This window comes from Schistocerca piceifrons, chromosome 1 (assembly GCF_021461385.2).
Source record: "Schistocerca piceifrons isolate TAMUIC-IGC-003096 chromosome 1, iqSchPice1.1, whole genome shotgun sequence".
NCBI lineage: Eukaryota > Metazoa > Arthropoda > Insecta > Orthoptera > Acrididae > Schistocerca > Schistocerca piceifrons.
In genome coordinates this window covers 598,373,247-598,399,477 of record NC_060138.1, presented here as the reverse complement: position 1 = coordinate 598,399,477, position 26,231 = coordinate 598,373,247, and the positions used below count along the sequence as shown (strand labels likewise).

At 43.0% G+C, this 26,231-nt stretch overlaps 1 protein-coding gene across 1 annotated transcript in view; it reads right to left on the bottom strand.

Annotated features, from left to right (window-relative positions):
• The window catches only part of LOC124755559 (otoferlin-like), a 461,140-nt gene that overhangs the window by 34,178 nt on the left and 400,731 nt on the right, over positions 1 to 26,231 (bottom strand). The window contains exons 33-35 of the mRNA XM_047249045.1: positions 19,608 to 19,795; positions 19,293 to 19,531; positions 11,512 to 11,690 (exon numbers count right to left, since the gene is read on the bottom strand). Coding sequence (XP_047105001.1) covers positions 11,512 to 11,690; positions 19,293 to 19,531; positions 19,608 to 19,795 — 606 coding nt within the window. The remainder of the gene's footprint in view (positions 1 to 11,511; positions 11,691 to 19,292; positions 19,532 to 19,607; positions 19,796 to 26,231) is intronic.

Genomic DNA, 26,231 nt, shown 5'->3' with positions numbered 1-26,231 from the left:
CCTACCCACTATCCTTCCCACCCACTCCACAGTGGTATATCATTGCCCACCGAACCTACACTATATCCTTGTCCATCCCTACACAACGCCTGCTCCCAACCCCCTGCCTCATGACTCATATGCCTATAATAGACCTAGATGTAAAGCCTGTCCCATACATCTTCCCGCCCCTCTAGTCCAGTCATAAACATCACCTATCCCATCAAAGAAAAGGCTACCTGTGAAACCAGTCATGTGATCTACAAGCTAAGCTGCAACCACTGTGCTGCATTCTATGTGGCATGACAACCAACAAGCTGTCTATCCACATGAATGGCTACTGAAAAACTGTGGCCAAGAAACAACTGGACCATCCTGTTGCTGAGCACACCACCCAACATGACATTCTTGATTTCAGTGACTACTTCACAGCCTGTTCCAACCAGATGCTTTCTACCAATACCAGTTATTCTGTATGGCACAGGTGGCAACTCTCCCTGCAATATAATCTACATTCTGGTAACTCTACTGGCCTCAACCTTCATCAGTCATTGTACTTACCCATCTAGCCCCTTCCCTGTTCCCATTCCAGTGTTGCACAGCCCTCTAATCAACCAACACAGCCCGTCTTTTTGCTTTTTTTCTGCTCTCCTCCCCCCCCTCCCTCTCTTCCCCATCCTCCATCTAACCTCCCAACTACACCTGCTGCCCTACTTTCTCTCCACTTCATCCCTGCCTCCTCCCATTAGTGGCACTTTACTGTTCCCCACTCCTACCCTGCTATCCCTCTCCCTCCCTGCCTCAGGCTCCTGTTTATGCCTCTCTCATCATGCGCTGCTGTTCGCAGTCTGGCTTCAGTTGCCAGTGACTGTGGTGTCGTGTGTGTTAGTCGCTTTTGTGTGACAAAGGCCTCATTGGCTGAAAGCTCACTTTCCTAGTCTTTTGTTGCACCTATCTGCGACTCTGCATCTCCATTATATTCTGAGTAGCAACTATCCTTTTTATAATACTGTTACATTCCATCCTGTATTTTCCATTGTTTTATTTTGCCTGGCGGCTTTTCTTCCATCCTTAACCCAATGCTATTTCCTTTTGTTACTATTTTCTGATGCATTACTATACTCAATGTCAATCCTTATTTCTCTCCTCTCTTGTTTTTCTCTTGTCACTTTACAAACTACACTGCACCCTATAGTTACAAGCCACACTGTATCACCCCTCTCAGCCATGCACAAGAGGCAGCTACAAGACAGCACTGACTGTTGAAGCAGCATCTCATTTCCCACATTACTCCCACTGATATCAATAATCCTTTACTTTCAAATTGCTCACTCTCCCTGCATCACTCTCACATATTTTCACATGTTATTTCCCATACCTTTCCTGGGTCACACAGACTGTATCTGAACATATCAATCCCTTCCCACCCCCACTCTTTCTCCTCCATATTCCAGTTCACAAGTACTAATTTCACCTAATCTAGTAATGTCTTCCATCCCCCTTCTTCACACTAAGCCAACCCACAGATCTGGAACCCACATTACAAGAATTGTACATTTTTTTTATTTGATCTCACTGTGAGTTCATGCCAATTGCAGTTGGTTTTCACCTTTCACTATTAGTCTATCTCTCCGATTTTACCTTGTTTCCCCATATTTCATCCATTTTTTTCTTTCTGTGATTTTTCACAACATGTTTGCATGTATTTTTGGGAATTTTTTTGATGAATTCTACATTATTTACATATTTTTATGGGTTTTCTCCAATGCCATGGAACCTTGCTCCTTCCATCTGTGTTAATGCAGAAAAGATTTCTTATCCCTAGCCAGGACCGAGTCCCACATAATATTTCTGTATTGTTGCTCGGCTCATGGAATCCCTCAAATGGCCTTACCATCCAATCACCCGTGTCTGGCTGCCACCTGTACTTCCACAATGAGCTCCATCTGTTCAGATTCCACCAATTCTTATCCCCTGTAACATACCGTATTTACTCGAATCTAAGCCGCACTTTTTTTCCGGTTTTTGTAATCCAAAAAACCGTCTGCGGCTTAGAATCGAGTGCAAAGCAAGCGGAAGTTCTGAAAAATGTTGGTAGGTGCCGCCACAACTAACTTCTGCCGTCAAATATATGTAGCGCTACACAGGCATGCTTTGTAGGCACAAAGATAAATACTGGCGCCAAAACCTCTGCGTCAGTAAATAAATTAAAAAAAAAAAAAGAGAGATGGTTGCTAATAGGAACCTGACGAAATGTGTATCACATGCAGTATTCTCTTCACCATAAGAAAGAATACGAATATAAACATTTTGCCATGTATTCTTTCGTGTTTGCTGCTATCTCATTTAAATCCTGTTTGCCTAATGAACTACAAAACTAGAGTGAGACAACAGCAAACGCGGAAGAATATACATATCGTGTCATGTTTATATTCGTATTATTTTTATACCTAATAGTGATACAGTCAGAAATGAAGCACGGAAACTGACTAGATTTTTAAATCTAAGATGACTCTAATTTCTGTGCACAATTTGATGTACTAAAGAATCGGCCACAAAGATTTTCAAATGGAGAAAAACGTTCGCCTAACTCTCATTCAGAACATCTTCTATCATACGCAGTCTATTATTTGATTCTTGTTAATCATTATCAAAGAAAGCAGCAGTGTAAGTAAGAACAAATAGCAGTCTCTTGCCATTGTTTTGCTAATTAGACGATTCCTCTCTTTTTTTTTTTAATTGTAAGCGGCAGTAGCGTGCACAAAAGCAAGCCGTGCTGCGAGCGGCTACAGGACGTAAACATGCAATATCAGAATGCGACAAACAATGCATGACACTGTACAGTAATACATTTTCAGCTTAGAGTGACATAAACACCTATAACAAAGAAAACGGCACTTATCAGATCAAAGCAAAATAAGCAATCGTTTCAAACCAGACGAGTCACGTGAAAAAGGAAGGGTACCCGTATAAATACGGACGGAGCGCCTGACGCATAGCAATGGCTACCTGGTAAAGCTTAACTGCTAAGCTTACGACTCGAACCAAACTACTGTAGCTGTATCGTCTTTCATTCGAACTAAATTGTGTCTCGTGTTACAATGGACCAACTTTGTTTCAATTTGGAGGTGCGGCCTAAAACTTTTCTCTCCCTTTGAATTTCGAGTCTCAAATTTTACGTGTGGCTTAGATTCAGGAATTTTTTTTTTCCTTTATTTCGAGTCTCATTTTCAGGTGCGGCTTAGATTCGAGTGCGGCTTAGATTTGAGTAAATACGGGTCATGGAAAACCATATCAATCAAGCCCAAACCTCCTTATAATAAGTTTTCTCCAACTGTGAAATTCTCCTGCTATGCAATCCTAAATTCCTGGAACCCATACCACACATTGAAATTCTTGCCCTCCATGAACAAGAGGAACATGCACAATGGCATCTCAGAAAACTGTCCATCCTGCTCACTTCCACTGTCCATCGTACGAGGGGGGACCCAAAAGAAATCGGATTGCTGTCATAAAAAATTTATTTATGAACATTTTAACAAAATTACTTCAGTCACCTTCAAAATACTATCCATTACATGCGATGCACTTGTCAAGTCTCTTTTTTCCACTGTTGGAAGCATGTTTAGAACTCTTCAAGTTTGATATTGTCCAGTGCCCCTTGCAAAGCTGTTTTTACCACCTCCACATTGTCATAAGATTCCCCTTTTAGTGTTTTTTTCATTCATGGAAATAGGAAAAAGTCGCACGGGGCTAGGTCCAGCAAATACGGAGTGTGTGGAATAACAGACCACCTCTGAGATGCCAAATAGTGGGTCACTTGTAAGGCTGTGTGTGCTGGAGTGTTGTCGTGATGCAGAACCTGTCACCTGATCGCCAAAGTTCTGGGCGTTTCCTCCTCACATCCTCTTGCAGATGCCTTAAAACATCCAAATAAAAGTGCTGGTTAACAGTCTGGCCAGGGGGTACGAATTCCCGATGCACAATTCCACGAACATAAAAAAAAATGATCATCGTCTTCACATTTGACCTCACTTGCCTTGCTTTTTTTGGTCTGCAGGAGTTGGGAGTCCTCCACTGGCTTGACACTTGCTTGGTTTCTGGGTCATACCTGTGACACCAACTCTCATCCCCTGTAATGACTTTGTTCAAGAAGTTTGAATCATGTGCAATCTCTGTTTTCAAGTCCTGACACACATTCATGCGGATGGTTTTTTGCTCCTGTGTGAGAAGGCACGGAACAAATTTAACAGCAACACGTCTCATGTGCCAATCCTCACTCAAAATCTGCTGGCACGAGTTCCAACTGATTCCTGTCTCTGCCGAAATTTGGTCAATCGTATTGGTGATGATCCTCGTTGATCTTTTGGTGGACCTTTTCAATGTTCTCCTCATTTCGCAATGTTGAAGGGCGTCCAGAATGAGATTGGTCTTCAACACACATCTCACCACGTTTAAAGTGCCCAAACCACTCGAAAACCTGTTTGCAGCTCATAGCGTCCTCCTGGAGAGCTTCCTGAAGCATTTGGTGTGTCTCCATTGCAGTTTTTTTTAAGCAGGAAACAAAATTTCACACACACTCTTTGTTCTTTTAAAGTTGCCATAACAACTTCGCAGAGGTAACCTGCCAACAGTCAGAGAAACACAATACCACACTTGCACGTTCAGCTCTACACTGACATCATCTGCACAGCTGTTTCATGAAGGTCTCTACTAACACCATCTATCATGAGAACCCTGCACTACGTCTATGAGTGGCAGTGCCCTCGGAGTCTGGTTTCTTTTGGGTCCCCCCTTGTATCTACAACAACCTCCAAAACTTCCTCCACATCCCCTCATAGCTGACAAACCCTGCCCCTACTGCATTTACCCCATCTTCTACAATTCCCTCCCACCACCACACAGAAACCAGTACCTATACAGACCTGAAACACCATCATGAACCTTTGCTCCAAAACCCTTAGCCCTGAAGAAGTATCAGTCCTTTCCATAGGCCTCACCTTTTGCCCAACTTCCAAATCCAGTAATGCAGGATTTGTCAAGGACATCCTCTATTTCTCACAGCCCCTAGAGTGGAAACAATTTTTCGCCACCAACTCTACCAGACTCAACAACAGACTAACACTGAACCCTGACTCTGTTACTCCTCCATCCCACCGGCCCCAAATCACCTCCTGTAACTTTTGAAAATTTCTTAACTTCAAACCTTGCCTCACCATCATCCCCCAAATCCCTCGATGTGCAAACCAACCTTACATCTGCAGAAGAACCACAATCCAGCACCTAAAAACTGGTCCTTATCTTATAATCCTAACTGCTCACAAAGGCTCCAGCACTGCTGTTTTGAACCACAAGGATTACCAGGCAGAAAGACTCAACCAGCTGTCAGATTTATCCAACACTGTAAATCCATTCCAGAAATACAGTAGGATTTCCAGTCTCTCCTCAAATTCTTAGGCCTATCCCAGAACTGTTCACCAAAGTCTATCTCTCTCCTCACCCTTGCTACTCCCCACACTTCTGCCTTCTACATGATTCCTAAACTCCACAAACCTCACCATCCAGGATGCCCCATTGCGCCCAGTTACTGTGCCCCCACTGGGAGAGTCTATGTTGATGCTACCTCCCTTTGCCCTAACAGCCCTAATGCGCATGGTCTTACCACTATTGAACACTACATTTCCCAACACACGATGGATTCCAAACCAACAAACTCCTTCCCAGTCACCATGACTAACTGTATCCTCACCCACAATTACTTCTTCTTTGAAGGAATTATTTACAAACAAATGAGGGTTAATGCTATGGGCACTTGCATGACACCATACTAAGCCAATCTATTCATGGGCCATCTGATGGAATTCTTCCTAAACATCCAGAATTCCAAACCCCTCATCTGCTTCACATTCACTGATAACATCTTCTTGATCTGGATCAAACGTGAGGACACCCTATCCACATTCCTCCAGAACCTCAACACTTTCTCCCCCATTCACTTCACCTGGTCCTACTCAGCCCATCAAGCCACCTTCCTCAACATTCAACTCCATCTCAAAGCTGGCTACATCGGAACCTCTGTCCATATCAAACCTACCAACCACCAGCAATACCTACACTGTGACAGCTGCCACCCATTCCATATCAAGGAAGCCTTTCCATACAGCGTAGCCACTCATTGCCATCGCGTCTATAGTGATGAGCTGTTCCTCTTGAAATATACTGAGGGTCTCACTGAGACCTACAGACTGTAATTATGCTCCCAACCTTATACAAAAACAGATCTCCTGTGCTTTATCTTTCCAGTCACCCACCACCCCCCAAAGTCCCACCATCCAGCCACAGAGGAGCATTTCCCCCATGCCTCAGTACCACCCAGGACTGGAGCAACTGAAGTACATCCTCCACCAGTGTTTCAACAACCGCTCATTGTGCTGTGAAATGTGGAATGTCCTGACCACTATTCTTCCCACACCTCCCACAGTCATATCCCACCACCCACTGAACCTACACAATATCCCCATCCAACCCTACACACCCCTCCTCCTAGCCCTGGTTGTATGGCTCATATCCCTCTAATGGACCTAGATCTAAGACCTGTGTCATACATCCTCCCATAACCAACTACTCTAGTCTGGTCACAAACATCACCTTTCCCATCAAAGACAGGGCTACTTGTGAAACCAATCACCTGATCTACAAGCTAAGCTGCATCCACTGTGCTGCATTCTACATGGGCACAAAAACCAACAAGCTGTCAGCCAGAATGGTCACTGACAGACTGTGGCCAAGAAATAACTGGACCACGCTGTTGCTGAGCATACTGCTCAACACAATGTTCTTCACTTCAGTGACTGTTTCACAGCCTGTGCCATCTGGGCCCTTCCCGCCAACACCAGATTTTCTGAATTGCACAGGGAGAACTCTCTATGCAATATGCCCTATGTTCACCTAACCATCTTGACCTCAAGATTCGTTAGTCATTGTCCTTACCCATCTAGCCCCTTCCCCGTTCCCATTCCAGCACTACACAGCCCTCTATTCCATCGATGCACCATGTCTTTTTACTTCTCTCCTTTTGCACTACCCCTCCTCTCTCCCCTCCGACTGCACCAGCTACCCTACCCTCTCTCCATCTTGACTCTGCATGCTCCCACTAGCAGCACTTTACTGTCCCCCACCATCCCCTGCTATCCCTCCCCCTCCCCACCCCAGCCTCCTCCTTACCCCCAGACAGTTCTCTCTCCCATTTTGCACTGCTGCTCACAGTCTGGCTTCAGTTGCCAGACACTGTGGTTATATATATGCTAGTTGCATTTGTGTGTGTGTGTGTGTGTGTGTGTGTGTGTGTGTGTGTGTGTGTGTGTGTGTGTCTATATGGTGAGTAACAACTATCCTATTCGTAATATTGTTACATTCCATCCTGGATTTTCCATTGTTTAATCTATCCTTTTCATAAAATTGTCCTAAATATTAATGTGATGCATGCACAATGGTAATCTTTAATGGTTTTCATCCTATTATATCACTTTTTGGACGAGTCAATATACCAGAGATGAAAAACTGACAGGAGCAAACATGGATTTTATAAACCACATCAATTATTTTGCGGCCAAGTGTTTTCATAATTTGAAGTTTGTAATCATTTACACTTTCATAACAAATTTGCCCTTTCGAATCTTATCAAATTTATCCATATTTGTCACTCTTAAAAGCTGCACTCAGTAGGAGTAGGCGAATGTGAGAGAAGAAGGACACAGTAATAAATCCTTAAAATGAGTGCCATGTTTTTGACTACAATAGGTAATAACAACTTAAATCATATCCAAATCAAGGAGTTTCGTTTGTGCTTACAAAGGAACAGCTAAATATATGCCAAGATTGTAATTTTGAATGAGTAACACAGAGAGCAAACTTAGTTCTTACTCACAGGCATTGATGCAGTTAATATGAGAATGTCATCATGATATTGTAATTCACTATGTTTCTGTTTGATTCTTCATGAAAGGAACTCTTATTTTTGCACTTATATTATGACACTTTGCAATAAAAAATAACTGAGGATGTTGGAACACTGAGTAATGATAATAGTTTGAATTTCTACAAAACACTTTGGAAATAATGCAATGACTATCTTACATTAAAATTTTATTTATAACTACATTTCATATCATAGGTGGGCAACTGGTGGCCCACGGGCTGGATCTGGCCTGTGATTGATTTCAACCCAGCACATAAAAGAAATCTGTGGGTGAGAGAGGAAGGCACTCACATTGTATTCGAGCCAGGATGCACTTTCAGATATTTCTGCCAATGCCCAGCTTACCTCATGTTTGCAGCTCATGCCACAGACCAGTGAAAATTCTGCTTACTCCACACATGCACAATGCCCTTTCCCTAGCACTGGATTTGGACAACAAAGAGAAACACATTTTCACTATCAGCATGAAGTTTTGGTTTTTGTTCATGTGGAGAGTAGTGGAAGCAGCTCATCACCCCGAAGACTTGCAGGAAGAAGTATTTCCGCCTCTGGATCAGAGCTAATAGCATGCATGTTACTTACTTCTTACTGTCAAGTCTGTGCTGCACACTGATATATTGCAAATGTTGGTAGTAAGTAACAATGGCACAAAAATTAGTAACCACTTGCTAAATGTGCCAATTCAAGTAACAGGAGCAGAGGATATAACTTGGTGAACAAACTAGTTACGTATTGTCACTTCACATGTCAAGTTCTGTGATAGTTGTTCATCAGTTTTGTGAAAGTGGGCCCATGTGTCTTTACTGAGAGTGTTCATAAAAGTTAAGGCCTTAAGAAGAGAAAATTAGATGCTAACTGCTTCCAATTCCAGGAGAAATGGATGGAGGATTATCTTTGTACTATGTTAAAACGTAAATCTACACTCCTGGAAATGGAAAAAAGAACACATTGACACCGGTGTGTCAGACCCACCATACTTGCTCCGGACACTGCGAGAGGGCTGTACAAGCAATGATCACACGCACGGCACAGCGGACTCACCAGGAACTGCGGTGTTGGCCGTCGAATGGCGCTAGCTGCGCAGCATTTGTGCACCGCCGCCGTCAGTGTCAGCCAGTTTGCCGTGGCATACGGAGCTCCATCGCAGTCTTTAACACTGGTAGCATGCCGCGACAGCATGGACGTGAACCGTATGTGCAGTTGACGGACTTTGAGCGAGGGCGTATAGTGGGTATGCGGGAGGCCGGGTGGACGTACCGCCGAATTGCTCAACACGTGGGGCGTGAGGTCTCCACAGTACATCGATGTTGTCGCCAGTGGTCGGCGGAAGGTGCACGTGCCCGTCGACCTGGGACCGGACCGCAGCAACGCATGGATGCATGCCAAGACCGTAGGATCCTACGCAGTGCCGTAGGGGACCGCACCGCCACTTCCCAGCAAATTAGGGACACTGTTGCTCCTGGGGTATCGGCAAGGACCATTCGCAACCGTCTCCATGAAGCTGGGCTACGGTCCCGCACACCGTTAGGCCGTCTTTGGCTCACGCCCCAACATCGTGCAGCCCGCCTCCAGTGGTGTCGCGACAGGCGTGAATGGAGGGACGAATGGAGACGTGTCGTCTTCAGCGATGAGAGTCGCTTCTGCCTTGGTGCCAATGATGGTCGTATGCATGTTTGGCGCCGTGCAGGTGAGCGCCACAATCAGGACTGCATACGACCGAGGCACACAGGGCCAACACCCGACATCATGGTGTGGGGAGCGATCTCCTACACTAGCCGTACACCACTGGTGATCGTCGAGGGGACACTGAATAGTGCACAGTACATCCAAACCGTCATCGAACCCATCGTTCTACCATTCCTAGACCGGCAAGGAAACTTGCTGTTCCAGCAGGACAATGCACGTCCGCATGTATCCCGTGCCACCCAACGTGCTCTAGAAGGTGTAAGTCAACTACCCTGGCCAGCAAGATCTCCGGATCTGTCCCCCATTGAGCATGTTTGGGACTGGATGAAGCGTCGTCTCACACGGTCTGCACGTCCAGCACGAACGCTGGTCCAACTGAGGCGCCAGGTGGAAATGGCATGGCAAGCCGTTCCACAGGACTACATCCAGCATCTCTACGATCGTCTCCATGGGAGAATAGCAGCCTGCATTGCTGCGAAAGGTGGATATACACTGTACTAGTGCCGACATCGTGCATGCTCTGTTGCCTGTGTCTATGTGCCTGTGGTTCTGTCAGTGTGATCATGTGATGTATCTGACCCCAGGAATGTGTCAATAAAGTTTCCCCTTCCTGGGACAATGAATTCACGGTGTTCTTATTTCAATTTCCAGGAGTGTATTTACTTGTAGTGTAGTTGATCACAATCTGTTGTGAAGGAGTATAATATGAAAATGGAGTTTTCTATGCACACAAAACATGCAGGTCAGCAACAGCTTGCAGGGGAATTGCAGAAAGATGAAATTAAAACATTAATTTTTAATTTACCAAACCAAGGACACAGTGTGATAATTTGGTTAAAGCTAGTTTTATAGTGAGTAGAAAAATTGACAGATTGTGAAAGGCCTTTGCTGAAGGCAAATAAAGGTATGCCTCTTGGACATTACAGATGTACTATGTTCTGATAATAACAATGTTAATAACAATAATAAAAGAAAGAGTTCAAACAAATAAGTTTATCAAGATGAACAGTTGGTTGTCAAATTAATATGATCAGTGATGACATTAAAAAAAATAAAATTGTGTGATCATGCTGTCATATTCAAAGCAAAACAATCATTTTGGATGAGTAAGAGCTTATGTATTGGATTTAGACAAAGTCTCTATGTTTCACACATGAGTTTTTATGTGAAAAAATATTCATGTTTTCCTGAAGAGATGTATTCTGAAGTATAAGTTATTGTGATGATTTGTCAGGCAGCCAGGCACTGAGTTAAAATATATTATACAACCATAAACAGCCCAGGAAGTGGTACTAGGTCGTGAGCTGTTTGGTTTTAAATTAAAAATTACAAATACTGTAAAACAGCACTATTCACTTATACTCAGTAGGGGTGCTGCTAGGAAGTCCTCTTACTGGCCATTCACCTAGTTCATAGCATCCATCATGTTAGTTTTGCACAACATTACTGTATTTCATAGTTTTTCACTTTTTTTTCAGTGGTATCAATTTTTAATGGTTTCCAGATGAACACAAAATGTGTATTTTGGGGGATAATTTGTTGGTGTTGCATGCCAGCAAAGTGGTTCCTTTCATACTGGTGCATTACTCCATAAACATTAACCTCGTGGATTCTAGGAGCTAGGAGCACTGTTGTTATGTCACATGAAGAGATGGCCCACAAGCTTAAGTAAGTAATGTGAATGAGACCCGTAGGCCACCAAAGCTTGTTCCTGCCTTTTGTAAGTTATAATAACAACAAGTACAACATTTGAGTGCTTTATATTGAGAAGTTTGTACAGCTGAAAACACAAAGTTCTCACATTAAATAAACCAAAATTAGTCAAAATGAATGAAATTTTATTTTTGAAAAAGAATCATTGCTCTTACCGTTAATTCCATTTCTTCATTTTCTTTCTTAACATAAAAAGGCCACCAGCCTTTTACTCTCTTCTGCTTGAAAATGTTGACCATAGGAACAGAACCATCTGTTTTCAACATGTCCAGTGTACATAGCTTTGAAGATTTGGCTCCTCGTGGGAATCGATTTAAATCAAGTGTAATTGCACCTGTTAAGAGATTTGAAAATATTCAGTAAAAACTACAATTTGAATAAGAAAGCAGTGAAGCATTTTATTGCTATTCAAATTGCTCAGGATTTTTAAACACTGTCTGATGGCAGTATGCAATATTCTTACACGGTAGCAATCGTCCTGTATTGTTAGATTCTGTTAGCGGTCTGCCACAGCTGGAGATAGTAAAGATGCGTAGATGAATTGTGTTTCCATGTAGATATTATAGTACAACAGTGGTATAAAACAATGACAATATTGTTACACCACCATTTTTAAGCTTTCTACTGTACTCTTAAGGTTATCACCATATTAATAACTAAATACCTCCAGCATCTGTCAGACTCAGCCAGAAGCTATGTATTATTGGGTGATAGAACAATTATTATAATTTAATGCTAGTTTGACTATTGTTGGTTCATTACCATTTGTGAACACCCTATGATTTCAATGGGATTCTCGTTGTTAGTTTTCACACTTGCCATATTTAATGTTGCATCTAAGCTCACATAAAATAAGGCATGGCATATATTTAAAATAGAACTGAGAGTAATCATGACTAATGTGGACTTTATTAACATTTACTTCCTTCTACACTTAATTTTGGTTTAAGTACCAATTACCACATTTGTTTATCCAGACACTAGACAAAATACTACAGACTTGAGACAGCTTTAGTAGGAATGAAGGCAGCAAACAATAAATTTTAGATGGATACTGCCATTACATTAAAATTATGTGACATCAGTTACACATAAACACAGAAACAGTTAACAATTCACAGCAAGAGGATCAGTCTGCTAATGGAAGCTAATGACAATGTATGCTGATAACGTTAGCTCATAGTTCCTAAAATGTTATAAATTAATTTGGTCATATTGTACTAAAAACTTGAAACATTATTCAGTTGTTATTAGTTCACTAATATTATTTGTTAAATCAAGAACTGTACTACTTTTGGAATGTCTAACTTCTCATTTTATTATTGCATGCATTAACCAGAATATCTTATACTTGTGTCCAGGTTTGATGAAGGAATAGTTTGGATCATGTAGAAGTGAAATGGAATACAAATAGAATGTAGTACTTGCAATGTAATAAAATTTAGCCAAGAGCAGAGGAGAAGAAGGGGCTGTTTTCTGAGAAAACATAGTTCCAATTCACTTGATGTATAATGAATAGTGGTGTTTTACCCACAACTGGAAGGGTCGTGGGGTGGCCGTGAACAAAAGCACAGTGGGACCAAACGGGAGCAGCCCACAAACAAACAAGACAGATGAACGGGAAAGAATGGACACACACAATGACTGACGACTGGGCAAGACACCAAGAACAGCAACATACAAGAAGCAACGAGGTCACAAATGAAAACCTCACGAAATGAACAACGTCCACTCGGACACGGAAACAAGCAAAGCAAACACGATGTCTGTAAGCGAGATATTGAGAGACTCACATGAATATCAGACTGCCTCACTGAGAGAGAAGCAGGCACTTAAATACATGATAGGGTATGTCGCTATTGGCTGCTGGAACTACGTGCTCCGCAGTAGCACCTTCACATTATACGCGGGGCCAGGAGCACACGCAGCCACAGCATATGGCGCGACAGTTGCAGAGACCTCTAGTGGTAATCGAGGTCCATGCTATCTGGTGAGGATTCGAAATCCGCGGCGCTCAGTGCCAGATCCTCCCCCCTCCCCCCCCCCCCACTGAAACCTGTGCATAGGGGCAGAAATGCCCCGGACAGTGCCGCGGTGGTCGGCAGATGGGAGAGGACCCGGGCTTGTCAACCGCCATTGGCGGCAAGGAAGGAACGCCTGAGATGTCCATGATGGCTGACCCAGAGGCCATGTCAGCAGAGGGAGCTGCCGATCCACCTGGAGGCAGGGAGGGCCGGCAGCAGGCTCATGGGGGAGACAGCAACTGAGGGCAGTGGCATGACTCGAGGACCACATCTGTACCTGAAGGAGGCAGTGGAGGAGAAGTTGGCAGCGGGAGTCCCGCAGGGATACGTGGACAGAGCTGGTTATGATGGTGGTGCTGCAACTCTTTTAACATCTGCACTGACATCACATGCTGCCCCTGGGACGCGACGACATTGGCGTGTGTCCAACCCACCTTGCTCCCGTACACGTGGGCCCACACAGCCATGCCAGGGGTGTAAAGCTGAGAGGGCTGGAAGCAGGGAGGGAGGGGGATGGCATCAGCAAATGGAGCAGGGTCCACAGCTGTCGCCCATGGAGGAGCTCCACTGGACTAAGTGTCAATTGGCGTGGTGCGATAGGTGCTCAAGAGCAAGGTGAGGGCCAACGAGGTGGGAGATGTTTCGACTGCCTTTGTCAACTGTTGTTTAAATGTGCGGACAAGCCTCTCTGTCACACCATTGGAGGAAGGGTGGAAAGGCAGGCTACAGACTTGTTTGATACCGCTGGCCTGACAGAAGTCGTGGAAGGAAGATGCGATCAATTGAGGGCCATTATTGGAGACCAATGTGTGAGGCAGGCCCTCAATGGCTAGAACCTGGGCCAGGGCCATGAGTGTGGCTGCTGTGGTGGTGGACGCCATGCAAACGACATATGGGTATTTGGAGTAAGCAACAAAGATAAGTAATCACAAGGACCCCTAAAACGGGCCCGCAAAATCGAAATGGAGGCAATCCCAGGGCTGGCAAGGCACAGGCCAAGCTGCGAACGACTGAGGGGGGCTTGTGTGGTGACATGCACACACAGTGCTCCCATGGACAAGGCGGTCAATATTGCCATCAATGCCGGGCCAATACACATGCTGGCGAGCCAAAACTTTCATGCAGGACATACCCCAGTGCCATGGCTGGCTCTGAGCACTATGGGATGTAACATCTGTTGTCATCAGTCCCCTAGAACTTAGAACTAATTAAACCTAACTAACCTAAGGACATCACACACATCCATGCCCGAGGCAGGATTCGAACCTGCGACCGTAGCAGTCACGCGGTTCCGGACTGCGTGCCTAGAACCGCTAGACCATCGCAGCCGGCTCCAGTGCCATGGTCCATAAGGAGGGTGAACTTTGCCCGAAAGAGATAGGTGTGAAATTGTTGGCAGCGAACACTATTGCCAGGGCCTCCTTTTCAATCTGGGAGTAGATCCATTGTGCTGTGGTCAGCGTCTTAGATGCATAAGCAGTGGGCTGTTCTCAGCCACCAGCATTCCAATGCATGAGAATGGCCCCAATGCCGTATGCCGATGCATCAGCTACCACAACCAAGGGGGGGGGGTGGTCCGGAGAGAAGGGAGTAAGGCAAGGGGCGGACTTCAGCATCACCTTTAAATGGAAAAAAGCCTGGTCACAGGCAGGAACCAGTCAAAAGGTACCCCTTTGCAACACATGTGATTGAGGGGTTGAGCAATGCAAGCAGCCTGGGGTAAGAACTTGAAGTAATAAGTAACCTTGCCCAAAAACGCCTGGATTTCACATAAGTCCTTGGGACGAGGAAGGGCCTCAATGACCACAACATTACAACCCGAAGGGCGAATGCCATCTTTGCTAAGCAGTGGCCTAAGTATTCCACTTCCCGTTGAAAAAAACAACACCTGTCCAGATGACAGCATAAACCTGCAGATTGCAGAGCGTGTAATAAGGCGCTGAGGTTCTGCAAATGTTCCTGGTGGGAACGCCCACTGCCCAAGATGTCATCCAGATAATTCATGCAGGCAGGAATAGGTTGCATAAGCTGCTCCAGGAACTACTGGAAAACGGCCGTCACCAAAGAGACACCAAACAGAAGGCACTTGTACCTGTACAATCCAAAAGGCGTGTTGATAACTAAGATGTTCTGGGAATCAACATCCTAGGGTAATTGGTGGTATGCCTCAGCCAGGTCAATCTTTGGAATGTACTCTCCACTGGCAAGCTTGCCAAGAAGGTCTTCCTGTTGGAGAATGGGGTAAGTATCTACAAGGGACTCAGCATTGACAGTAGTGCTGAAGTCCCCACACAGCCAAAGTGACCAATTGGGTGTCCATATTACAACCAATGGTGTCACCCAGGCACTGTATGTCACAGGCTCCAGAACGCCAGCAGCCTGGAGCTGATCAAGTTCCCGCTTGTCTGCTGGCCATAAGGCCACCCGAAGGAGTCGGGCCTGGAAAAAGTGAGGCTGCGCATCTGGTTGAAGTGGGATGTGCACCTGAAAATCAAAAGCACATCTGAGATCCAGTGCAAATAACTATGCAAAAACTGAGCACAGATCGTCCAAGTCCTGAAAACCAACAGCCTTGGAAATGACGTTAACTTCATCGGAAGTTGAAAAGCCAGACAGTTGAAATGCATCTATTTGAAGCCAATGGATGGTCAACAAAAAATAGGGTAAGGAGCCAGGGAAAATATTTTTACCTCACCTGGATGATGAACTGCCCAAGAAGGGGAATGGAACCAAACACTGAGAGGGAGAGCCCGGTCGGGCATATGTCACCATATTATTCAGGGAGACGGTGGCCCCAGTGTTGACCTGAAAACTGACATTCTCAGTGAAAAGGCAGAGCATGAGGAAAAGCTTCTGCGCTGATGATGGGTCATCCAGTGTGACGACAGATTGCAGAGCATGTACGGTATCTTGAGGCCCAGGAGGAGCAGGACTGGAGTGAGTCAAGTGACTATGACAAACCAATTGGATGTGGCCCTCCTTGTCACACATCGTGCACGTTTTCCAATGGTGGGGACAATCAGCTTCATAATGTGCGGTAAAGCACTGTGGGCAAGATGGAAGTGGGCCGGTGATGAGGGGCAACCGGAGGCGCCACTGCCATAGAGATGTTGGACAAAGAGGAGTCCCAACAGTGCTGGCCTCTGGTGGCTGGGCAACATTGACGCCACGAGGGCAGAACCCACCGAGACGTGTCGATTGACACCACTTGCGGCCATGCCATGAGACACTCATTAGCCACCTGAGCAATCTCAAATGAGTGGCCAATGCAGAGAATCTCTTCCAAGGAGGGGTATCGAGCTTCAGTGCTGCAGGATTAGAAGCCAGCTGAACCACCAAATTCCGGATGAGAGAGTCCACATATGAAGCCTTGCACTGCCAATTGGTGCAATTAAAATAGCATCGACAGCTGAGACCCTGCAAATCTGTGACCCATGAATGATACAATTGACCAGGCTGTTTATGGTACTGGTGGAACTCCATCTGAGAGGCGAACACATGGTAGCATTGTGAATAATAGTTTGTCAGCAAAAGGCATATTTCTTGGAAAGAGAGAGCCACAAGATCAGACAATGGTGCCAGCTTGCGGATAAGAAAGAACGTGTCTGGGGATGCCCAAGACAAAAACAACGACTGCTGCAAGGAGTCATTTGTGACTTGAAAAGTCGCAAAATGTTGTTTCAGCTGATGTAAATATGTTTCCCAGTCTTCTTTAGCGTCATTAAATGGGGGGAATGACGGCAAACGTGGGAAAGCATCGGACACCTGAGGACTCAGAAGTTGTTGTGGCAGTGCGTCCCTTGCATCAACTTTGTCCATTAGCAACTGCAGTGACTACTGTAAGATATAAACTGGGGCTACTGCTGCTGCTGCATGAGCTGCTGCTGTTTCTCCAGAAGTAAGACCAACTTTGACCCCATACTAACAACTACCACCATTTACTTTGTCACCAAAATATTGTAACTGTGGAGTGGCCGTGTACAAAAGTGCAGCAGGACCGAACGGGAGAGGCATGTGAACAAACAAGAAAGACGAACAGTGAAGGAATGGACACACACAAAGGACGACCAAGCAAGACACCAAGAAGAGCAACACGCAAGAAGCAATGGAGTCACAAGAGAAAACCTCATGAAATCAACAACATCCACTCGGACACAGAAACAAGCAAAGCAAACATGATGTCTGTAAGCGAGATATCAAGAGAGTCCCATGAATATCAGACTGCCTTGTTGAGTGAGAGGCAGGTGCTTAAATACATGATAGGGTACATCACTATTGGCTGCTGGGACCACGTGCTCCACAGTGGCGCTCTCACATGATATGCAGGTCAGGAGCATGTGCAGCCACAACTTATGGTGCGATGGCTGCAGAAACCTCTAGTGGTAATGGAGGTCCATGCTGTCTGGCATGGATTCAAAACCCACGGTGCTCGGTATGACAAGTGGAGACATAGTAATGTGCATAAACAGAGTAATTTGAAAGAGTAATAATGAAGATTTGAGAATAACGTGATGACAAGATATTAAATAATAATATTCAAAGAAAAATAACAAGGCAGAATGACTGGCCAGCAATTTAATACGTATACTTTTAAATACTGCTGATAGGTACACATAATAGTACACAAGAACTGTCACATCTTTTAAAATACCTAGTTTCTTCCTCAAGAAGTAAAGAGGGATAGCCTGGGAAGGTTGGAAAGGAGGAACGGGTCACTCAGACCCTTGGTTGTGAGGTATCCGCAAATTGTAAGAAAGTGGGTGGTATTGTTGAAATGACAGGTATCAGTGGGGGACACGGGTCACACATAGTACATTTATAAACATTGTGCTTCAGTCTAGAGAAGTTAAAACGACAACATGAGAGGCAAACAATACATAAATAATAAAGTTACAAACAAAAAGGGAAGTAGAAAAGTAGGCGGGGGAAACCAGAGAAAGAGAGAAAGGGGAAGGGGGTGGGGGGTATAATACGGTTAAAAACAAGAAGGGAAGTAGAAAAGCAGATGGGGAAAACCAGAGAGAGAGAGAGAGAGAGAGAGAGAGAGAAAGGGGAAGGGGGGTGGGGGGTATGCAGATAAAGATAACATGTAACGAGTAGTTAGGTAAATATATATAGGAATAATACAAAAAAGGCCCCAACTCCAAAAGCCTCATAAGCATGCCAATACATTACTTCAACAAGTCTATGAGTTTCTTAAGAAAATCCCAGGAATCAGATCATCTTTCAGTTTTCAGTGAACTATTTTTTCTTATTTCTCATAAACCAGGCTCAGTGCTACTATGTCCATACATAATTGCAGGAAGATAAGTTATTATTACTTGCAGTAAACTCTGTCTGATGAATCAAGAGAAAAAAATTACTCTTTATCCAATGCCCTGGGGACAAATAAGAAAATGTGGGTGCTAAGTAACAAAATCATACTAAAGAAAACAACTAAATAAAATTCGACATTTCCTGTACTGAAGGCACAAAATTTCACAAAATTGCAGTTTTTTACATCACAGTCCATGAAATATTAAGGAATCTACTTTCACGTGTGCATCTTGTCAAGGCCACAATAATGAGTAAATTTTGCCATTAAGCTTCTGTTAAGTGCACTACTTCGTTTAATGCCAAATTGCTTTTGACAGTGAAGCACTTTTCCTCATGTCTGCTGCTAACTGAAACTACCTTTTGTTCTGCAGTGTGAATTCATCATGTTTGAAATTACACTGTTGAACATTTGGCAATCTATTCAAGGCAATTTCTGCTTAAAGTCTTAAACTGCTATATACTGTTATCTATCTTTCCCAATTTCTCCTTCCTTCAAGTTCTACAAGGAAATATTTAGATAAAGATGATCAGAGTATATATTAATACAATCTACAATCAAAGTTTAATTTGTAGCTGCCCCACTGTTCCTACTTTACCTAGGAAATCATCAGCTGAGAAATGGTCAGCATCCCAAACTTGAAGTTCTAATCTTGCTGGTATTTTGCATTCTGTTTCATCCCAGGAGAACAATGATTCCTTCCTAGAAATAACAATTTTTTCTTCAGCTACCAGATAGTCAAATGGATATATAAATCTCCAGTTGAAATTTCCTTCACCAGTGAGAGATCGATAATGAATGTCTGTGCACTGACAGTCTTCTTGTCCTTTCAGCCACCTGAAAAAATTAAATAAACTCCATTTCACAGCAACAAGAATGTAACTCCACAATTCTGAGTGCAGTATATTATTACCCTTTAACATAGATGTCAGACATCTTCTCTCCAGTGAAGAATGCATCATCTTCAAGCACAACATCATCAGTGTTCCAGATGATAATGCGAAGTTCATATGATTTAGGTTTCCGAGGTGAAATGTCAAGTGATGGACCTGGGAGAGGCATATCCATTGGGAACATATCCACCCACATCTCCAATTTCCCCTAAAAGATTTTACAAAAGTTCTTGTAACATACTCTTAATGTATAATGCATCAACTATTATGTGAAAGGAGTGCCACAGTAATTCAAGAATACACAATAGTGAAAAAATAGTTATCATTTAGTTCTTTGTAAAATTTTTGAGACTAAAGTGCCTGTAGATTATTAATAATAATGGACAGTAATACTATGCATTACATCGATGGTTGGTTCCAGACAGTGAATTGATATTATGCAATATTAGTGACAAATCTCGGATGTGCAAATATGGCGGATATGGTTGCCAGGTGTTATTTGGCTCTTGGACTGGCTTTGCACTCATGTAAGGAAAAGGGGAAGTGTAGATGGATGAAGGAGTGGTGTAAGAAGAGAGGGAAATTGATGTGTGAAATATGATGTGCAAATATGGCGGATAGGGATGCCAGGTGTTATTTGGCTCTTGGACTGGCTTTGCACTCATGTAAGGAAAAGGGGAAGTGTAGATGGCTGAAGGAGTGGTATAAGAAGAGAGGGAAATTGATGTGTGAAAATTTTCTTATTGACTTAAGGACAAGCATGTCAAATGATTATCGGAACTCTCTGAGGATGGATGCTTGCTCATTTGATCTACTTTTGCAAACGATAACACTCATAATGGTGAACACTGGTACCTTGTGGATAGAGACAGGGGTCATGTGTGTGTAAGTTGTGCTTGTGTGAAAGTGTGTGTGTGTAGCTTAAATTTGTAATAGTGTTTTCATAGTGGCTGTCTGCAACTCAACATTTCAAACATATGCTGAGCAGGTCACAAAATGTATTCACATTTATGTATTCATCAGTACTTATAGGAGCACTGACACATTAAAAACTGAAATACACTGTATACATGTTCTACAATAATATTTATTTGAAGTGGGCCACTTCTGTGCAGGATAGCAACAGTGGGTCGTGACGAGGATGCAGTCCTTGGGCAGCTCAGAGAAACAACATTGGAAAGTAAAATATTTTATTTAAACTCATGTGACCACACTTGTAGTGTCATGGTTCAGTGGCCATGCCACACCCCTTACAGCACGTGATGAGGGCAGTGTGTGGTGTGCATCTAGCTGCAGGCCTGCAGGCCATTATGTCTGTTCCCCAGAATGCTGATACCAGCAACATGCTCAGCAGTGCATCCCAGTTAGATGCTACATGGTTGCTCATGAGAGGCACCAGCATTGAGGAAGACCACCATAATGATTTCAGGGGATGACAGGCACTGTTGATGGATTTCCATTGTGTGAGTGACTGTGCTAGGCACCAGGACACCCGAACCAGTGCAGAAGGGTGTGTGACTACACAGCCCAAGTCTCAATCTGGTGCCATGCAAGATAGTTGTCTGGCTTCTGCTGGAATGAGCCTGGGAGTGGCCCATCAGTGAAGAGACACCAAGCCCAGGAAGGAGGACATTATGCTAGAAGATGGTGTGGTAGTGGAGGCCCAAACTTGTGACTGCTTGCTATCCCATATCATTCCGGCACTTGGAGTAGCCCTCTCATTGTAGTAGGCACTGCTTAACTGCAGATAGCTCTGCTAAAATTAACATTTATTTGAGTTAGGAGCTCACTTGTTGTGCCCACATACTGCTTCCATCCATGCTCGGAATAACAAATATATAGCCTGGTGATGTAGAAACTCCCTGGTCTGTTCTGCAAGAGCCCTGTCTTACTGCTTCATTAGCAGGATTACAGTGCTTGGTCTGGCATGCCTCCTAACGTATAAACAGCCCTGTTGCTGCAAACAGCATGCTGACATGTTAGTGTCCACTGGCTGCTTATGGCTCCTTTAACTGCTTCGGCTGAGCTGCTAGTTTCCGCAGTAATGCACAACTAGTTTCCACAGTAAAAAAAAAAAAATAAATAAATAAATAAAATAAAAATAAAAAAAAAAAAAAAAAATAGTGGCAGCATTACAGTTTTATGGTTAATTGTGAACTGACTTTTGGCTTTTTAGACCAGCCTCAGACACGTTATCTGTGGATGGTCTACAAAGCTGAAAGCTGGTTCACAATAAAATATAAAATAAACATTATTGTGAACCATCAGTACTGTGTAGTTCAGTTTTTAAAATATATTTATCATTATTCCTCATTTCTGAGACATTGTAATACATGTTCACCATCAGCCACTAAACATCTCTGAAGCTTCTGAACTGCTGAAGGAAGTGTTTGTTGTGATGGCTGCACACAACGCTTATTGTGTCTTTAGAGTAGCTGGCCTATCTTGATAGCCTTCACCCTTCAAGGCATCTCAAGTGTAAAGGGTAATAGGTTTTTGACCTGGAAACCATGGTAGTGTACTCATTACCATCTCTAGGACATATCCATTTTCAGTGTTGACTATCATCCAAGTATGTTCTCATGCTTAAAACATAGTGTGATGACAGAAGGAAGATTAAGCTTTAACACCCTGGTGACACTGAGGTCATTAGAGATGTAGCACATGTTCAAAATGTTTCAAGGATGGGGAAGGAAATCGGCCATGCCCTTTCAAATGAACCATTCTAGTATTTTCCTAGGGTGATTTAGAGAAATCTTGGGCAACCTAAATCAGCAGCTTGAAGCCTCAGTGTTCATCTCACCGTTCGGGCTGATGGATCCTTCAGGCTAGTCAGCAAGCATAGTTATTCATAACAACAACAAATGGTTTGCCAAATAAATATGGCCAGAACTTGTTGATGGCCCAAACTTCAAGGCATTCTTTCTTGGTTGAAGAATAGTTCTTCTTGGACATGGAGGGTTGCCATGCACCAGTCTTGCTGGGGTAAATGTTGTCAACAGAAAAAAACTTTGAAGTGATCATCTTTACAAACATTAATTCTTTCAATGGTAGCTGAAATAAACATTCTTGAAATTTGGTGGATGTAACTCAATTTGTTCAAAATAATAAATGTTGTCTACAACTTATCTTCATTTTTCTAATTCACTGCAGTTGAGGTTTTTTGTAAGTGAAAACAGGCCAGAGAACACTATGGTTCCCAAAAGACATGAAAAGTCAATTATTGTTTCAGCTGTACAATTTATTATGTCACAGAGTGCTGCTCAATATCTCGCATAATGCTGGACCTCCAACAAGTTTTCTTACTGGTCTTATATACACTCACTAACAACTGATGTATCATTGCCTATAGTAAATTCATTAATTACAGTTACGTAAGTTGTTGATAGTTACAAAAAATGTTATCATCTGTTGCTTAGAATTAAAATGCATGGAATGTGATAAGAAAGATGATTACATATCTCTTGTTTTCAAGAACAATAAGTAAAATAATACGAATGAACAACGAAAATTACATTTTTGTTAATAACACTGAAACTACATTATTCCAAGCACTCCTACCATGTTTCCTGTTTCAAATATGAGTACATAATTTTTTGTTCACATTGTTATCATGGTTTCATTTTATGGATTACAGGTAGTTATATGTTGTTGTATTAACCATTTCAAACATTATACTTGTAATTACAGTATATAATTGGTATCTCTTTTGTTAATCGATTATTCATAAATGTAAACTAAATGAGTTGACAGTACATGTTCCTACCTATGGATGGACGTAATGTGAATGAGTACTTTGACATGAAGTTGTTTAAAATTATGTTATAGATTTCAAAAGGCAAGATTATTTATATGGGTCTTACCTGCTAACATAGCAGCTAATCATGAAACCTGAATTTGCCTCAAAATCATATGAAGAACAATCTGTTACATTTCAGAGTACTCTGGAAGGATGATCTATCAACTTTTCAGCATCTTCTTGAAGTTGTAACAGAACTGCCACTATACCAAAACCACTAATAACAGTGTGAAGTTCTGTCTTGGTATTCTCAGGACTGGATAAGATGTTAGTGCCTCCATAAGGACAAGGTAAGGTCCTTCTACTGCCTTGTTTCAGGAAAATCTGGCTTCACCCTGCAATAGTTCTTGCTAGGGGCATGCAGCATATTCTGAGAAAGCTTCTCACATCATGAATATGCTGAGGAGTTGGAAAATAAGTGACTGCTCTTGCTTTCTCAGGAACAGGATGGACTCCACCATTATTCACTAAGTGCCCAAAGACTTTTTATTTCTTGGGCAATGAATAGGCAGTTTTTCAGATTCAGGTGGATATCTACAGCCCAAACACATGTGAACATGGTTGTCAGTCAGCTTCAAAGTTCTTCAAATGTCACCCAGATATCAATTTAAGGTGTCAAAGCAGATTGTCTATTATACGAGGGTGGTTTGAAAAGTTCTTGGAATCACCACAAGAGGTCAGCACTAGCACAATGAGTTGTTCATGTGATATTCATTGGACTGTTGCCTGCAAACACGTGCCACATCAGTGCTCTTGGAAGACAGCTGTGACAGTGATGTGGCTCTGTTGTTGTTCCCACATAACGATTTGCAAACATGGAAAAAATCGAGATTCGAGCAGTTATTAAGTACTTCGTAAAGAAAGGTATGAAAGCAAAGGACATTCATACTGATTTCCAGATTACACTGGGGCACTCTGCTCCTTCATATTCAACTGTTGCCAAGTGGACAAATGAATTTAAATTTGATTGTGAGAGCTTAGATGATGATCCACGCAGTGGTCGGCCAAGATGTATCACTACTCTAGAAATCATTGCAAAAGTGTACAAAACAGCCATGGAGGATTGCTGATTGAAAGTGTGTGAAATTGCTCACACTAGCCAGATGTCACCTGAAAGGGTATATCACATTTTAACTGAAGAATCAGAAATGAAAAAATTATCCGCAAAATGGATGCCGTGACTCTTGATGCTGCATCAAAAATGCATGAGAATGGACATTCAGAATAATCTTTGGCTCATTTTAGGAGAAACAAACAAGATTTTTTTCACCAGTTTGTGAACACAGATGAAACCTGGGTGCACTACTATACCCCAGAGATGAAACAACAGTCAAAGCGGTGAAACATGCTGATTCTCCACCAACAAAGAAAGCAAAGACAATTCTTTCGGCAGTGAAGGTCATTGTATCAGTGTTCCGGGATGCGAAAAGGGCTCTGTTTGTAGATTATCTCCCCACTGGGCAAACAATTACTGGAGAATACTATGCTAACCTCCTGGACAAATTGCAACAAAATGTGCACTCCGTGTGCATACTGGGGGGAGTCATCCAAGGTGTGGAAAGGGTCCTTCCAGATGTCATGAAGGGTACAGGGTGCAGCCAACTGCAAGTGGTGGCTCATGTCGGCACTAATGATGTGTGTCACTATGGATTGGAAGAGATTCTCTATCGTTTCCGGCAGCTGTCTGAGTTGGTGAAGATGCCAGGCTTGCTAGTGAGATGAAGGCAGAGCTCACCACCTGCATCATCGTTGACAGGACTGATTGTGGACCTTCGGTACAGAGCTGAGTGGAGGGTCTAAATCAGAGGCTCAGACGGTTCTGTGATGGTGTAGGCTGCAGATTCCTCGATTTGCGCCATAGGGTGGAGGGGTTTCAGGTTCCACTAAATAGGTCAGCTGTCCACTACACACAGGAGGTGGCTACATGGGTAGCAGGGGCTGTGTGGCATGGGCTGGGCAGTTTTTTAGGTTAGACAGTCTTGAAAAAGATCAAAAAGGGCTCCAGTCTCAAAGGGTACAGGGCAAAGAAACGACAAGAATCAACCAAGCAACAGTTGGTATTGTAGCTGTAAATTGTCGTAGCTGTGTTGGAAAAGTACCAGCACTGAAGCTCAAATCATTATAGGAACAGAAAGCTGGCTAAAGCCGGAGATAAATTCTGTCAAAATTTTTACAGCGGCAAAAACCGTGTTCAGAAAGAATAGATTAAATAAAGCAGGTGGTGGTGTGTTTGTGTCTGTTGGTAGTAGTTTAAAAATAAATTCAAAATATATCTATTTAAAACAGCAGATAAAAATTCACTTGATGCCTTCCTAAGAGAGAGTCTCCATTCCTTCCAAGCTAATTATGTAAGTGTAGACCAGATATGGCTCAAATTCAAAGATACAGTATCAACAGCTATAGGTAGATTCAAACTGCGTAAGTTAATAAGAGACAGGACTGATCCACCATGGTTCACAAAACACTACAGAACACTGTTGCAGAAGCAACAAAAAAAGCATGCCAAATTCAGAAGAATGCAAAATCCCCAAGACTAGCTAAGTTTCACAGATGCTCGAAATTTAGTGCGGACGTCAATGCGAGATGCTTTGAATAGTTTCCACAATGAAACATTGTCTCAAAATATGGTAGAAAACCCAAAGAGAGTCTGGTCATATGTAAAGTACACCAGTGGCAAAAAACAGTCAATACAATCACTGCACGATAGCGATGGAAATGTTACCGATGATGGTGCCACTAAAGCGAAGTTACTAAATACAGTTTTCCATAATTCCTTCATGAAAGAAGATGAAGTAAATATTCCAGAATTTGAAACCAGAACAGCTGTTAGCATGAGTGACATAAA